Genomic DNA, 16,828 nt, shown 5'->3' with positions numbered 1-16,828 from the left:
GTTTTATTTTTATTAAGTTTTATCTTTTTTTAGCCACACCGTGCGGCTTGTGGGATCTTAGCTCCCTGACCAGGGATTGAACCCGGGCCCTTGGCAGTGAAAGCATGGAGTCCTAACCATTGGACCACCAGGGAATTCTCAATTAGATCATGTTTTAAATCCATTCTGCCAATCTGTCTTTTGATTGGAGAGTTTAATCCATTTGTATGTAATTACTGAGAAAGGAGGACTGACTTGCTCATTTTACTGTTTGTTTTCTATATGCCTTATAGTTTTTTTGACCCTCATTTCCTTCATGACTGTTATTGTGTTTAGTTTGTATTTTGTAGTGAAACATTTTTATTTTTTCATTTCCTTTTGTGTATATTCTATAACAATTTTCTCTGTGGTTACCATGGGAATTACATTTAACATCCTAAAGTTATAATACTCTAATTTATAATAGCTTAATTTCAATGACATTCAAAAACTGCGCCTTTACTGCTTTGCTACCACCGATTTCAGTTACTGATATCACAAAATGCATTTTTATACATTGTGTGCTGTGGCATTGCCTTTAATGATACAGTCTCTGAAGTTGCATATTGTCACTTCCTGCCACATTCTGTTCATTAGAAGAGAGTCACTAAATCTGGCCTACATTCAAAAGGCATGGGATATTAGGTTCCATCTTTGTCAGGGAGGAGTGTCAAATAGTTTGTAGACATATTTTAAAATTCGGGGACTTCCCTGGTGGCGCAGTGGTTAAGAATCCACCTGCCAATGCAGGGAACACAGGTTTGATCCCTGGTCTGGGAAGATCCCACATGCTGTGGAGCAACGAAGCCCATGCGCCACAACCACTGAGCCTGTGCTCTAGAGCCCCCGAGCCAAAACTACTGAATCCCGTGCGCCTGGAGCCCATGCTCCGCAACAAGAGAAGCCACTGCAATGAGAAGCCCGCACACCACAACGAAGAGTAGCCCCGATCACTGCAACTAGAGAAAGTCCGCACGCAGCAACGAAGACCCAAAGCAGCCAAAAATAAATAAATAAATTTATTTTTTTTTAAATGCTAACATCTGTTCTTGCCTGGCTCAGTTATTTACATTAGAGGTTCTAAAATGATGATTCTTTCATTCCTTCATTATTAAGCTGAGCTGAATTTTGCTGGGAAACTCAGTCCCCATGACAAGTCTCCAAATAGTATTTCCTGTTCCTGTTTTTTATTACATTTTAATATTTTTTATTTCTATCTGAAAATCTGGTTTATTAGATTACTTAACATTTCTGTGCCTGTTTCATCATTAAAATGAAATGGGTGTAATAATATCTACCTTAGAGGGAGTGTATTAATTTCCTGTGACTACTGTAACAAATTACCACAAACTTAGCATCTTAAAATAACAAACTTGGGACTTCCCTCGTGGTCCAGTGGTATAGAATCTGCCTTCCAATGCAGGGGACGCGGGTTCCATCCCTGGTCAGGAAACTAAGGCCCCACATGCCGAGGGGCACCTAGAGCCCACGTGCTCTGGAGCCTGTCCGCCACAACTAGAGAAGAGGAAACCCGCACACCACAAGTGGAGAGAAGTCAGCGCCACAGCAACAGATCCTGTATGCCGCAACTAAGACCCGACACAAAAATATAAAAAATAAATTTTTTTAAAAACTACTTTAAAATAACAGAAACCTTTTTTCTCACGGTTCCAGAGGCCACAAGTCTGAAATCAAGGTGTCAGAAGGGCCCCGTTCTGTCCAGAGCTCTAGGAGAGAATTCTTCCTTGCCTTTTCCAGCTTCTCGTGGCTCCAGATATTCCTTGGCTTGTGGCTGCATGATTCTAATCTCTGCCTGTCTTCATATGGCCCTCTTCTCTCCTCTGTGTCTCTTATAAGGACAGTTGTCATTGGATTTAGGGTCCACCTGGATAATCCAGGATGATCTTATCTTGAGATTGTTATTATTTTTTTCCCCTCTGCCACCCGGCATGTGGGATCTTAGTTTCCCGACCAGGGATGGAAGCCATGCCCCCTGCATTGGCAGCGTGGAGTCTTAACCACTGGACTGCCAGAGAAGTACCAAGATTCTTAATTATATCTGTAAAGACACTTTTTTCCAAATAAAGTCACATTCATTGGTTTCAGGGAATAGGATGTAGACATATCTTTTTGGGAACCACTATTCAGCCCACTACAGGGAGAGTCTATTAAATGAGTTACCACATGTAGAGTTCTTTAAAACTGTTTACAGCATGTGATTATTCAACAGACTAATTATTTTTTGTTATTATGATGCTTGTGATTTATAGCAGCCTCCTGAATTTAATACTTTCTCTCCTTTATACCGCTATTTTAGCAGTTTAAATTTCCATACCTGTCACGCATACCTAGGGTGACTGTATCTCATGGTTTGCCTAGTATACTCCTGGTTTATTCCTGTTGACTTCTAACTGACCAAGAGTTCAAATTTTTTAATATATTTTTTTCTTTCTCAACTCCATCTGAATTCCAAGGGTGCCAACCCTGGTTATGATTTTTGGTTTTTTGTTGTTTTTTTCCTCACTGCACAGCTTGCAGGATATTAGTTCCCCAACCAGGAATTGAACCTGTGTCCCCTGCAGTGGAAGCATGGAGTCCTAACCACTGGACCACCAGGGAATTCCCTGTGTTTTGTTTTTTGCTCTTTGTGTTGCGTTGTCATGAATATGTTTTATGTTCACAAGTTTGTATAGTTACCCCAAACTAGTTGGCTTTTTTTTTTTTTTTTTTTTTTTGCGGTACGCGAGCCTCTCACTGTTCTGGCCTCTCCCACTGCGGAGCACAGGCTCCAGACGTGCAGGCTCAGTGGCCATGGCTCACGGGCCCAGCCGCTCCACAGCATGTGGGATCTTCCCAGACCGGGGCACAAACCCGTGTCCCCTGCATCGGCAGGCGGACTCTCAGCCACTGAGCCACCAGGGAAGCCCTAGTTGGCTTTTGAGGTAAAATTTTTTGCCTTTTTTCACTTAAAAGCTTTTCTACTTTTCACTTTGTCCATGGTGCTGGTCAGTTTTCTAGGTTATTATGTAGTCTTTTGGGTTTTCTGTGAAGACATTCACATTGCCTGTAAATTACAAGTTTTGTTTCTAATGTAACAGCAGAGCTAGGGCTTGGTGCCCCTTTTGTTGATTTTTATACTCAATTCTTTTTCTGTTGTGCTAATTTCTCCTCTGTGACCTGTTAGTTGACTAAACTTGAGGAAGTCCCCTAGTCTCTTCCTGTTGTCTTTTCACCCACAAGTGATTGTCTTCTGGGTCATCTTGTCTGAATTTCCCCTCCCCACAAAGTCAAAATTATTTACTACCACTTGTACTTCCTTACTCATGTGAGGAAATTTTTACATATAGAGAGTACAGTGTCAGGACTTCCCTGGTGGTCCAGAGGGTAAGACTCTGTGTCGGGACTTCCCCAATGCAGGGGGCCCAGGTTTGATCACTGGTCAGGGAACTAGATCCCACGTGCATGCTGCAACTAAGAAGTCCGCATGCTACAACTAAGAAGTAGATACGGCTTGCCGGCAACTAAGACATGGCACAGCCTAAATAAATAAATATTAAAAAAAAAAATAGAGTACAGTGTCAGTTTTCTGTAATTCTGATTATTATGGCTCTCCCTCGCATTTTAATTTCTAGGCAGGCAGAAGCCCTCTTTGTAAGTCTGTGCTGTTTGCTATTATGACGGGAAGCTTTCTGCAGAGTATATTTGTTGGCTGCCTTTATATTGTCATCATAGACCTAAGAACAACAACAACAACAGCAAAATTACCCTTTATTACCTCACTTATTCACAAAGAGGCTCTTATGTATAGGTTACTAGTGCTCCCATTTATTTGGAGAAATGCTGGAAGATGGTGAGTGGTTTGGATTGTAATCGATATTTTTAAGTCTTAATGTCTCAGTAAGAAAGTTATCCTACATTCAAGGAGTTAGAGAAAAATTCATTTTGAGTATAATAACTTTTTCATGTTTATTTTGATTCAACATATATTTGAGAGCTTACTATTAATATACTTAAGATACTCTGTAAGGTTCTAGTGATGTAAAGATGAATTGCCTTGACCTCAAGAAGACAGTTTGAAAGGTGAGGGGGATTTGCAAACAGATAATAAGAGACAGCTGTTGAACACTTAACTGGGTTTAAGCCTTTCTATATGACTTTACAGGTATTATCTCAGCCTTTAAACCGAAACTACAATTAAGTTATCCCTGTTGTATGGATGAAGAAAGTAATTCAATAATTTGCTTAAGTAATGGTGCTGAGATGTGGATCTAGATTTATTTGACTCCAAAGCCTGCACATTTAATTACTGTGTTATAATATCTCTTGGAATACATGCTATAGGGTAGACTAGAAGAAGAAATTAATTATTTCTGCTTTGAAGTTTAGGGGAGGCTACCAGATGAGATGCTTGAGCAGAATGTTGACGGATAAGAGAAGACCAGATCACTGGGAATTTAGGGAAATTGCGGGGCAAAGTTTGAAGAGAAGGAACAGGATAAATAAATCACAGAAGTATTAAACAGATGACATTTTGGGGAATGAACTTCACTTCTGTGTGATTGGAGCATGGGGTCTGTGTGGGAGAATGGTATGTGAAGTACGAGAATAGGCAAGCCAGGATCATGGCAGGTCATCAGAGGTATAGAAAGTTCATTTTAAAAATCCTTTGACAACACTGTGTGGACAGATTGGGGTAAGGCAAAGAGAAATACTGAAATGAGTACGATAGTACAGGGAGAGCCAAATGAAGGGAATAGTAATGGGGATAAAGAGGAAGATGTTTAATTTTTTTTTAATTAAAAAAATTTAAAAGATATTCCACCCATATCCAACTGTTTTATTCTAATGTCTTAAGAAATTTTGCCTCTTCCGTATTTCCCAGTTTTAAGCCATCATGGTGTGATGTATGTAGGATGTTATCGTTTTTCACATTGATGCTTGAGAGCAGGTGTTAGCAAACTATGACCCGTGGGAGGAATCTGGCTCTCTGCCTGTTTTTATAAATAAAGTGTTATTGGAATAAAAATACATTTTATGTGTTGTCTGTGACCACTGTCACACTACAGTGGCAGTTGAGCAGTTGTGACAGAGATCATACGGCCCACAACTGTGAAATATTTACTCTCTGGCCCTTTACAGAAAAACTGCAGAGCAGCAGATTGAAGACATTCTTTGATCTAATAACTAAAGTGCACGTGATAGTGCTTACTTAATACTATATATTGGGCTTTGTTAACTAGGTGACTGACCACATCAGTCATTCAGAATCTACCCATAGTGTATTTGGAAATTTTTTGAACCCAGGCCATGGCAGTGAAAGCGCCAAGTCCTAACCACGGGACCACCAGGGAATTCCCATGGAAATTATATTAATTAGACTCTCCCAAATTGCAAGGTTTTTTAGGTAATGGGAGGTTAATGTAAAGTTGTTTATGAAATTAAAGAATGGAAAACTCAACTGCATAGTCAGGTTTCAAAAGGAAAAACAGGACATGTTGCTAGTCAGTCCTCACAAGGACCGAAAAGTAGTTTAAAGCTGCAAAATTATTCAAGATTACAGCATAGCCATGGCAACCAAGTTATTTTGTCAGCCTGGCAGTGCAGGTATCAGTTGATTCCCAATTCCAGTGCTCTGACAAACTGAAATCTGTGTACAGATCTTGCAATTTCACACTGCTCAAGAGCTGACCAAACTGGTGTTGGGGAGAGTTTTCATGATAGTTACTTCTTTACCCTAAATTTTTTTTTTAATGGCACTCTGTTTTTGTTTAATGAATATTCTATCTTTTCATCTCTCTGAGGATATTAATATATTTTGCTTTTCTTTGGCATCACTTTTCTTGATAGAAGCTTTCCACAACTTTATCATGTTTAAGGATGTGGGCAGACTGGGGGCTGTGAGTGCATGTAGAGAGGAGAGGGCTTATTAACTGAGAACCTCACTATAGGGTTACCTGGTGGACTGTTTGGGGAACTTGGTAAGGCTTGTCCTATCTCCTGCCTGGGTGGTTAAGTCTTGGCTACAGTGAGCTGGGAGCCTAGTGGGAAAAAAGGATGGGAATTTAGTCATTCCGTTTGCATATGTTCCTTTAAATCTTGTGTTCTTGATACTGTTCTTCAGCCTTCAGCTGTGCCTGGCATCTTCCATTGCAGAGATGCTTGAGGGAAAAAAAAAAAACAGACCTGAGCCTTTTGGTGTCAAGTAGGGGATTTAGGAATCAAAATGCTTGGTAAGCAGCTTTCAACCAATTCTGCTTCTGTGTCCCAACTTTACTTCCTACTTCCAAAATTGACTGGTATCTTCTCTTGGAGGCACTGCAAGTAAACAAACCATCTTGGTTCTTGGCTTTTCCCTGTTGCCAGCATAGGACAGGAGTCTGCTTTATTGAGTGTGCTGTCAAATAGCATTGGTCCATCTGCTTTGTAGCTTACTGAAGTTATTGTACTTGTTTGTTGTTACCTCTACTTCTCTTTTTCCTGACCTTTATTACTATTATTACTTTTTTAATTTTTAAAATTTCTTCACCAGAGTTTAGGGGAAATTTGAAAGGGGATTCAGATGCACATGTGTAATCTATCGTCTTCTTGTGAAAGTCCTTTCCCCACATACTTTTTTTTCCTTTTTGTTTACTTGGATTCATACATTTTTCCCTCAAATATTTTTTTCTTGGTAGTGATTTGGAATTTGTGCACTGTTTTTATTTTTTTACTGCTTCTCTTTGAAATTGTTTTAATTGATTGATTGATTGATTGTTTGCCGCGTGGCTTGTGCTATCTTAGTTCCCTGACCAGGGATCGAACCCATGCCCCCAGGGCAATGAAAGCACAATCTTAAGCACTGGACCTCCAGGGAATTCCCTGAAATTTTGACTTGCATATTAACTTCACAAAACTGATCAGTATCTTTGCCTTGGCCTGAACAATACAAGGATCTTGGAACAATTACCTCCAGTTACCTCCGTTCCTGACTTTAATGCTGTTATTCAGTATTTTAGCTTTGTATTTTTAAATCCCCAAATAAGACATTGTTTTGTGTATTTTATTTTTTAAATTCTTTATTAAAAATTATTTATTTAGGCTGCGCCGGGTCTTAGTTGTGGCATGCGGGATCTTCTTTGTGCGATCTTTAGTTGCGGCATGCGGGCTCTTAGTTGCGGCATCAGCCTTCTTAGTTGTGGCATGTAGATTCTTAGTTGCAGCATGCATGTGAGATCTAGTTCCCTGACCAGGGATCGGACCTGGGCCCCCTGCATTGGGAGTGTGGAGTCTTACCTGCTGGACCACCAGGGAAGTCCCATGTTTTGTATATTTTAGATTTACCTAATGTTTACCACTTCCTTAGTCACTTTTATATCTTGAGTTGCAGAGCTTCCTTTGAGGATCATTCTACTTATTCTTCAGGTACATCCTTTAGACATTCTTCTAGTAAAGGTCCATTGGTAGTAAAATATTTTAGTCTAGAAAAAATTTTTCCTCTAAATTTTGTTTCTTGTTTTAAACACCTTTATTGAGATATAGTTCACATACCATACAGTATACCTATTTAAAATGTACAATTCAGTAGCTTTTAGTATATTCAGAGCTGTGCGTCCATCACCACAATCGATTTGAAAACATCATTGCCCCCCAAATAATCCCGGTGCCCCCTTAGCTGTCACTCTCAATCTACATCCACTCAGCCCTAGCCCTAGGCAGCTAATAATTGACTTACCATCTCTGTAGATTTGTCTACTTTGGGCATTTCATATAAATGGAACCATAAAATATATTGTCTTTTGTGACTGGCTTCTTTCACTTAGCATAATATTTCAAGGTTTATCCCTGGTATAACATTTAACGAGTGCTTCATTTCTTTTTATTGCTGAATTTCTTTTTATTGTATGGATATACCACATTTTATTTGTTCATTAGTTGATGGACATTTGTGGTGTTTCTGTTTCTGGCTATTATGAATAATGCTGCTGTAAACAGTTATGTTCAAGTTTTTGTGTGGACATATGTTTTCGTTTCTCTTGGGAATATACCTAGGAGTAGAATTACCTATTACCTATTTTGAGGAACCATAAAACTTTATTTCACTGCAGCTGCACTACTTTACATTTTTACTAGCAATGTGTGAGGGTTCTTCATATCCTTGTCAACACTTGTTACTTATCATTTTGAATAGCTCTCCTAGTAGGTGTAAAGTGGGTATCTCATTGTGGTTTTTATTTGCATGTCTCTGGCTAATGATGTTTAGCACCTTTTCATGTGCTTATCGGTCATTTGTATATCTTCCTTGGAGGAATGCCGTTTCAGTCCTTTAGACAATTTTGTAGTCATCTGTCTTTTTGTGTTGAGTTGTAAAAGCTCTTTATATATTCTAGATACTTATATTGGATATATGATTTACAAAGATTTTCTCCCATTTTGTGGGTGGGCTTCTCACTTTCTTGATGGTGTTTTTGAAACACAAGAGTTTAAAATTTTGATTTATATCCAGTTTTTAATGTTGTTGGTTTTGGTGTTATAGCTAAGAAACCATTGTCTATCTAATGCAGCGTCACATAGAATTATACCTGTTTTCTTCTACCAAATTTTTAGTTTTAGCTCTTGCGTTTAGGTGTGTGATCTAGTGTGAGTTAATTTTTGTCCATGGTTGTGAGGTAGGGATCTCTTGCACATGAATATCCATTAGTTCCAGGACCATTTGTTGAGAAGTTTGTCTTAGTACCCTTGTCAAAAATCAGTTGGTCATAGATATTTGGGCTTATTTCTGAACTCAATTCTATTCCATTAATCTGTATATCTGTGCTTATACCAATAACACACTGTCTTGATTACTGTAGCCTTGTAGTAAGTTTTGAAATTGGGAAGTGTGAGTCCTCTGACCTTGTTCTTTTTTGAGATTGTTTTGACTATTCCTGGTCCTTTGTATTTCCATATGAAGTTTGGAATCAGCTTGTGAATTTCTGCAAACAGGCAGTTGGGATTTTGATAATGATTGTGTTTAATTTGTAGATCATTTGGGGGTTAATCTGTAGATCATTTGGGGGACTATTACCATCTTAACAATGTCAAGTCTTCTAATCCACGAACATTGGATGACTTTATATTCATCTAGGTCATCTTTATTTTGGGGGGGGCGCTGCGTTGAGTCTTCGTTGCTGCGCATGGGCTTTCTCTAGTTGCAGCGAGCGGGGGCTGCTCTTTGTTGTGGTGCTTGGGCTTCTCATTGCAGTGGCTTCTCTTGTTGCGGCTTACGGGCTCTACGCGTGTGGGCTTCAGTAGTTGTGGCTCGCACACTCTAGAGCGCAGACTCAGTAGTTGTGGTGCACGGGCTTCGTTGCTCCGTGGCATGTGGGATCTTCCCGGACCAGGGATTGAACCCATGTCCCCTGCATTGGCAGGTGGATTCTTAACCACTGTGCCACCAGGGACGTCTCTAGGTCCTCTTTAATTTTTAGTTTTACACTTCTTTTGTTGAATTTTCCTAAGTATTTTATTATACTATTGTAAATGGAATTCTTAATTTCACTTTCAGATTTTTCATTGCTACTGTATAGAATTACATTGGCTTTTGTATGTTGATCTTATATCTTACAACTTTGCTGACTTATTTTATATATATATATATATATATATATATATATATATATATATATATAATTTTTTTTTTCCTGCGGTATGCGGGCCTCTCACTGTTGTGGCCTCTCCCGTTGCGGAGTACAGGCTCCGGATGCGCAGGCTCAGCAGCCATGGCTCACGGGCCCAGCCGCTCCGCGGCATGTGGGATCTTCCACGACCAGGGCACGAACCCGTGTCCCCTGCATCGGCAGGCGGACTCTCAACCACTGCGCCACCAGGGAAGCCCAATTTCTTGCCTTTTTGATAATAGTTATTCTAATGGTATGAGGTGATAACTCATTTGTGGTTTTGATTTGCATTTCCATAATACTTAGTAATGTTGAATATCTTTTCGTGTCCCTGTTCCCTATCTGTGTGTCTTTGGGAAAGGGTCTGTTCACCTCCTCTGCCCATTCTTAATCGGGTGGTTTATTTTTTGGTTGTTCTTTATGTATTTTGAATATTAACTCCTTATTGGATATGATTTGCAAATATCTTCTCTGAGTAGGTAGGTTGAATTTTCATTTTGTTGATGGTTTCCTTTGCTGTGCAGAAGCTTTTTAGTTTGATGTAGTCCCATTTGTTTATTTTTGCTTTTGTTTGCCTTGCCTGAGGAGACATATCCAGAAAGATATTGCTAAGACTGATGTGTGTTTTCTTCTAGGAGTTTTATGGTTTCAGGTCTTACATTCAAGTCCTTAATCCCTTTTGAGTTGACGTTGTGTATGGTGTAAGATAGTGGTCTAGTTTCATTCTTTTGCCTGTTAACTGTCCAGTTTTCCCAACCTCATTTATTGAAGAGACTATACTTTCTCCACTTTATGTTCTTTGTTCTTGTTTTGTAAATTAATTGTCCATATGTGTGTTTATTTCTGAATTCTCAATTCTGTTCCATTGATCTATGTCACTTTTTCTGCCAATACCATGCTGTTTTGATTACTATAGCTTTGTAATATAATTTGAAATCAGAGTGAATGATACTTCGAGCTTTGGGTTTTTTCCCCCCACTCAGGATTGCTTTGGCTATTTGGGGCCTTTTCTTGCTCCTTACAGATTTTAGGATTTTGTTGTTGTTGTTGTTCTATTTCTGTGAAAAATGTCATTGGGATTTTGATAGGGATTGCATTGGTTCTGTAGATTGCTTTAGGTAATACGGACATTTAAAAATGTTAATTTTTCCAGTCCCTGAGCACGAATACCTTTACATTTTTTTGTGTTGTCTTAAATTTCTTCCAAGAATGTCTTAAAGTTTTCAGTGTACAGGTCTTTCACCTACTTGGTTAAATTTATTCCTAGGTATTCTTTTTGTTGCAATTGTAAATGAGATTTTTTTGTTAATTGTTTTTTGATGATTCATTGTTAGTGGATAGAACAGACTTGTATATTGATATTTTTACTCTGCAACTTAGTGTATTTGTTTATTTCTAATAGTTTTTTTTGATATTTAAAAACATGCTATATTTATTTCTTCTCTGATTTTTATTAAATTGTAGGACACTTAGCTGGTGTTGGAGAATTGCTTGTTGGTGTGGGGAACCTACTCACCGCACTCACTCACATGTGGGAATTGGTGAAACCTTTACACTGTTAAGAGAATGAAAAGAGAAGCCATAGGCTGTGAGAAAATATTTGCAAAACACATTAAGGACTTATATTTAAAATATACAAAGAACTCTTAAAATGCGACAGCAAGAAAACAAATAATAAATGAGCAGAATATCTGAACAGATATCTTACCAGTGTACATAGATGGTAAATAAGCATATGAAAAGAGGCTCAACGTCGTATGTCATATGGGAATTACAAACTAGGCCAATGGTGAAACGTCATTGTACACCTGTTAGACTGGCTAAATTCCAAAAAACTAACAATAGCAAATGCTTGTGAGGATATAAAGCAGTAGAAATTCTACTTCAATCCTAATAGGAATGCAGAATGGTACAGCTACTTTGGAAAACCATTTGGCAGAGCTAAAACATAGGTTTACCCTTATCATCCAGTAATTGTAGTCCTGTTTACCCAATTGAGTCGAAAACTTATATCCACAAGGAACCTGAACATGAATACTTATAGCAGCTTTATTCATAATTGCCAAAAACTGGAAGCAACTAATATATCCTTCAGTAAGCAAATGTATATACTGTGGAATAAACACACATGAAATATTACTCAGCAATTTAAAAAAAAGCTGCCAAGCTCTGAAAAGATATGGAGGAAACTTTAATCATACTGCTGAGTGAAAGAAGCCAGGCTGAGGCTCTAAATTGTGTGCTTCTACCTATCTGACATTCTGGAAGAGGCAAAATTACAGAAACAGTAAATAGATAAGTGGTTGCCAGAGGTTCTTAGTGAGGGAAGAGGGATGAGTAGGTGAAGCACAGGGGAGTTTTAGGGTTGTGAGATTATTCTGTGTGATACTATAATAGTGGATACATGGCAGTTATGTGTTTGTCAAAATCCATAGGACAGGGGGCTTCCCTGGTGGCGCAGTGGTTGAGAGTCCGCCTGCCGATGCAGGGGACACGGGTTCGTGCCCCGGTCCGGGAAGATCCCACATGCCGCGGAGCGGCTGGGCCCGTGAGCCATGGCCGCTGAGTCTGCGCGTCCAGAGCCTGTGCTCTGCAACGGGAGAGGCCACAACAGTGAGAGGCCCGCGTACCGCAAAAAAACCCCCCCAAAAAACAAAACAACAATAACAAATCCATAGGACTGTATAAGGTTCACAAAGAGTGGACCTAAATATAAATTGTGGACATTAGTTAATTAAAAAAACAACAACAACTGTGGAATATTCTAGACACTGATTAGCAAGGCAGACAAGGTTGCCTACCTTTGTGGACCTTATAGTCAGTAAAAAATTTAATCAGAAAAATTTCAGCGGTGTGATAGAAAGTAATAGGATGGCTACATTAGATTGAGTAGTCAGGGAAGACCTCTCTGAGTATTTGAGTATTAACTTGAGACCTGAATATAAGATGTTAGCTATTTAAAGGTAAGAGGGAAAAACATTCCGAGCAGAGGGAACAGTTAGTGTAAAGCCTGTAAGTCTGGAATGACCTTAGTGTGTTTAAGAAATATAAAGAAATCCATATTTGCAGTGGGTAAGGGAGAGAATGATATGAGGAGAAGTCAAGAAAGTAGGTCATGGATGGAATGTAGTGGGACTTCTGTAAGCCAGGGTGAGGAATTTGGATTCAATTTTAGGTGAGATAGGCAATTATTGAATGTTTAAGCAGAGTAGAGCATGATCTAACTTTCGTGTTTAAAAGAGTACCCTAGTTGCTGTGTGGAGAATGGGTGGTGGGAGGGAGAGGGAGCAGGTGCAGAAGCAGAGAGACCAATTTAGTGACTTGTAGTAATTTGTTGACAGGGAAGGGATGGGTGTTTGTGGCTTGGACTAAGATGGTTAAGAAGAGGAGAAAAATAATCATATATTTTAAGGTATATAGCAGGGTATATTTTGCAGGTAGTATCTTTAGAACTTGGTAATGAGGGAAAGATAATGCCCACAGCTTTGGCTTGTGAAACTGGATGGATGGTGGTGCTATTGAGGCCAGGGAGAGTTTCAATTTAGTCTTTTTTTTTTTTTGGCTGTGGTGGGTCTTTGTTGCTACGTGCAGGCTTTCTCTGGTTGCATCGAGCAGGGGCTACTCTTGGTTGCAGTGAGTGGGTTCTAGGTGTGTGAGCTTCAGTAGTTGTGGCACGCAGGCTCAGTAGTTGTGGCGCAGGGGCTTAGTTGCTTCATGGCATGTGGGATCTTCCTGGACCAGGGCCCGAACCCGTGTCCTGTGCGTTGGCAGGTGGATTCTTAACCACTGCGCCACCAGGGAAGTCTCCTCAGTTTAGTCATTTTAACCATGCAGGCAGTTATAAATAATGGTTAGACCTAAGAGTCTGGAGCTCAGGGGAGAAGATGGGACTTGAAGTGTAGATTCTCAATCTACTCTGTCTTGCCTGTTTTTCAAAGTGTACAAGTAGGCTACACATTTTCTTTTTAAAAACTAAAGCAATACATACAAAACCAAAGTTCCCCATGACCACCTCCTTTAGTACACAGACCCTCTCCCCTTCTCCACAAAGGTAACCACTATAAACAGTTAGGGATGTATACTTTTTCTGCTTTTGTTTATAAGTATATTTACCTACAAGAATATATACTTTGTTTTTGTTTGAAAAAATACCATCACATTATATATATTCTGTAACTTAAAAAAAATGTTCTTGGAATCATTCCATTTCAGTCATTAGTAAGTTGTTTTGATAGCTGCATAGTATTCTGTGGTATGAGTATGTTATTTATTTAACTGGTTGCCAGTTGATACTTAGGTTTCTATAGTTTGTCTTTACAAATGGTATTTTTTTGTTCTTAGGGATTTAAAATACTTAAGTAATTTTGATTATATAAAACTAATATGTATCAGTACATACATGATTTTTTTGATATTTATTTTATTTATTTGGCTGCATTGGGTCTTAGTTGCACAATCTTCATTGTGGCCTGTGCTATCTTTTATTGCGGAGTGCAGGCTGTTCCTTGCGGCATACAGGCTCCTCAAGTTGTGGCACGCAGGCTCTGTAGTTGTGGCACATGGGGCTCTCTAGTTGTGGTGTGGGCTCAGTAGTTGTGGCTCTCAGGCTCTCCAGTTGTGGCACGCAGGCTCTAGAGCTCACAGGCTTAGTTGCCCTGTGGAATGTGGGATCTTAGTTCCCCGACTAGGGATCGAGCCCACGCCCCCTGCATTGGAATCATGATGTCCTAACCACTGGACCGCCAGGGAACGGAAGCCTAATTTTGCCTTATTGTATTTGTATATTTCTTACATGGGACCTGGCAACTAGTGAGTGCTGAGTAAATTTTGCTTGAGTTTAATCTTTACTTTGACCCACTCAAAATATTCTTAAAATTTTTATCAAGTCCCCGAAAGCCTAAGAACAGGTTATTTTAAAAACATATTTAGGGACTTCCTTGGTGGTGCAGTGGTTAAGAATCTGCCTGCCAATGCAGGGGGCACAGGTTTGAGCCCTGGTCTGGGAAGATCCCATATGCCGCAGAGGAACTAAGCCTGTGTGCCACAACTACTGAGCCTGTACTCTGGATCCCGTGAACCACAAATACTGAAGCCCATGCACCTAGAGCCCATGCTCTGCAACCGGAGTAGCCATCGCAGTGAGAAGCCTGCGCACCGCAATGAAGAGTAGCCCCTGCTCGCCACAACCAGAGAAAGCCTGCGCACAACAACAAAGACCCAACGCAGCCATAAATAAACAAACAAATAAATTCAAAGAGTATTAATGATAAATAATAAACATTCACAGAGCATTTTTTTCCCCACAGATATAATCATTCAGTCTTACAAAAGCCCTGTGAGGTAGAGGTGGTATTATCCCCATTTCTCTGACAGGAAACTGGGACCTAGAGAAGTTATATGACTCAAATAGTATCATATAGTGAGTGTTGTAGCCAGGAATCAAACCCAAGTGTTCTGACTTTGTTATAAAATCTTTTTTATTGTATACGAATCATGCCCTTTCCACAGGGGGATTAACTCTTCCATTATTATTGGCTGAAGAAGATATGTTAGAGGTGTTCATTTAGTATAATTCAGTAGCCACAGGCCCTGTTTTGGGCTTCTGGGTTTCATCAGTGAACAAAGCAAAACGATCCCCCATTCACATGGAGTTTATATTCTAGCTTAGGGAGTCAAAACCAATAAACATAATTACCAAGTAAATTACTTAGTATGTTAGAAGGTCACATAGTTTATAGGAGAAGAAAATGATCATCAGATGTGGAGCAGACTGTTAATATTGTGAAGAAGACAAGTAGAATGAACGTCTAAAGGCAAGAATGTGCTGGCATATTTCAAGAATAATAGGGAAGTATGTGCCTGAGTAGGGGAGGAGAGTAGCAGGGAAATAAGATCAGGAAGTAGGGAGCAGTGGAAGCATGTATCATATAGGGTCTTTCAGGATTCAGGCTTTTACTCTGAGTAAAATGGGAAGGTTTTGAAAGTTTTTTAACATTTTAAAAGAATCATCCAGGTTGTGTTAAGAATAGGTACTAAGGCTAGACAAGGGTGGAAAAAGGGAGACCTTTTAGGTTAATCTAGGAGAGGGGCATAATTTAGGAAAAAAATGGCTGTCAGAGGTGGGTCTGAACAGATTGGTGGTAGAGGTGGTGAGAAATGTCTAGATTCTAGATATATTTTACAAATAGAGACATCAGAATTTGCCAGCGGGTTGGAAAGGAAATATAAAAGAAAGGAGTCAAGGATGACTCCAAGGTTTTTGGCTTGAGCTGCTGAAAGAATGAAATTGCCATCAACTGAGATAGTTTACAGAGAACATCAGGAGTTCCATTTTGGATCTGTTAAGTTCAGAGTGTCTTTTAGATACCCAAGTGAAGTTGTCTAGAATTCAGGAGTGAAGTCTGTAATAGAAATATAAAGTTGGGACTTGTTGATATATAGATGATATTTAAAGCCATAACAGTGGATGATATCCTTGAGGAAATGAGTATGGAGCGATGAGAGAAGAGGGAAACAAGAACTGAGCCCTAGGACTTTCTAGTATTAAGAGGGTGGAGAGAAGAGAAGGAATCATCAAAGGAGTCTAAGAAGGAACAATCAGTAATGTAGGACATAAACCTAGAGAATGTGTCTTGGGAACTAAAAGGAAGAAAAACCATGGAAGAAGGAATGATCATGTCAGATTTTGCTGATAGGTTAATGCAGGATGGATACTAGAATTGAAAATTATATTTAGCAATGTGAAGACCACTGGTTATTGTGTGGCCTTCAGTGGGACATGGAAATGGCCTGGCTAGCACTATTTACATATTTTTCAAGTGGGAATTTTTGATGTTTATAGTGTTTCCTTGGCCCTGTTCAGGTTTGCCGTCCTGTTGGTGTTATGTCTGACAGTGGATCACAGCTTGGTTCAATGGGTAGCCTGACCATGAAATCACAACTTCAGATAACTGGTAAGTCTTAAAAAGATCTACTGCTTTACTTCCCCCCCACTCCCAAGATAAAAAGAAACAAATCTTAAAATCTTTAGTGGCTGTGACGTATCAGGTTCTGAATGAATGAATGAACATAATGTTTAGATATGTAAAAATTACATTTTGATTTCAGGATATTCTTGGGTATAGTATAGGATTTGGGTTTGTTTGTTTTTTCCATTAAACATGCTTCGGCAATTG

At 39.3% G+C, this 16,828-nt stretch overlaps 1 protein-coding gene across 3 annotated transcripts in view; it reads left to right on the top strand.

Annotated features, from left to right (window-relative positions):
• ITCH (itchy E3 ubiquitin protein ligase) overlaps positions 1-16,828 on the top strand; it is a 112,406-nt gene that overhangs the window by 24,817 nt on the left and 70,761 nt on the right. For all 3 annotated transcript variants that reach the window (XM_029220110.1, XM_029220109.1, XM_029220108.1), the window contains one exon: positions 16,516-16,606. In XM_029220110.1, coding sequence (XP_029075943.1) covers positions 16,537-16,606 — 70 coding nt within the window. In that variant the 5' untranslated portion in view covers positions 16,516-16,536. The remainder of the gene's footprint in view (positions 1-16,515; positions 16,607-16,828) is intronic.

This window comes from Monodon monoceros, unplaced genomic scaffold, assembly GCF_005190385.1.
Source record: "Monodon monoceros isolate NGI ecotype Baffin Bay Population unplaced genomic scaffold, NGI_Narwhal_1 Super_Scaffold_13, whole genome shotgun sequence".
Taxonomy (NCBI): Eukaryota; Metazoa; Chordata; class Mammalia; order Artiodactyla; family Monodontidae; genus Monodon; species Monodon monoceros.
Note: the sequence above shows the minus strand (reverse complement) of the source record. Positions and strands in the feature narration are given on the sequence as shown.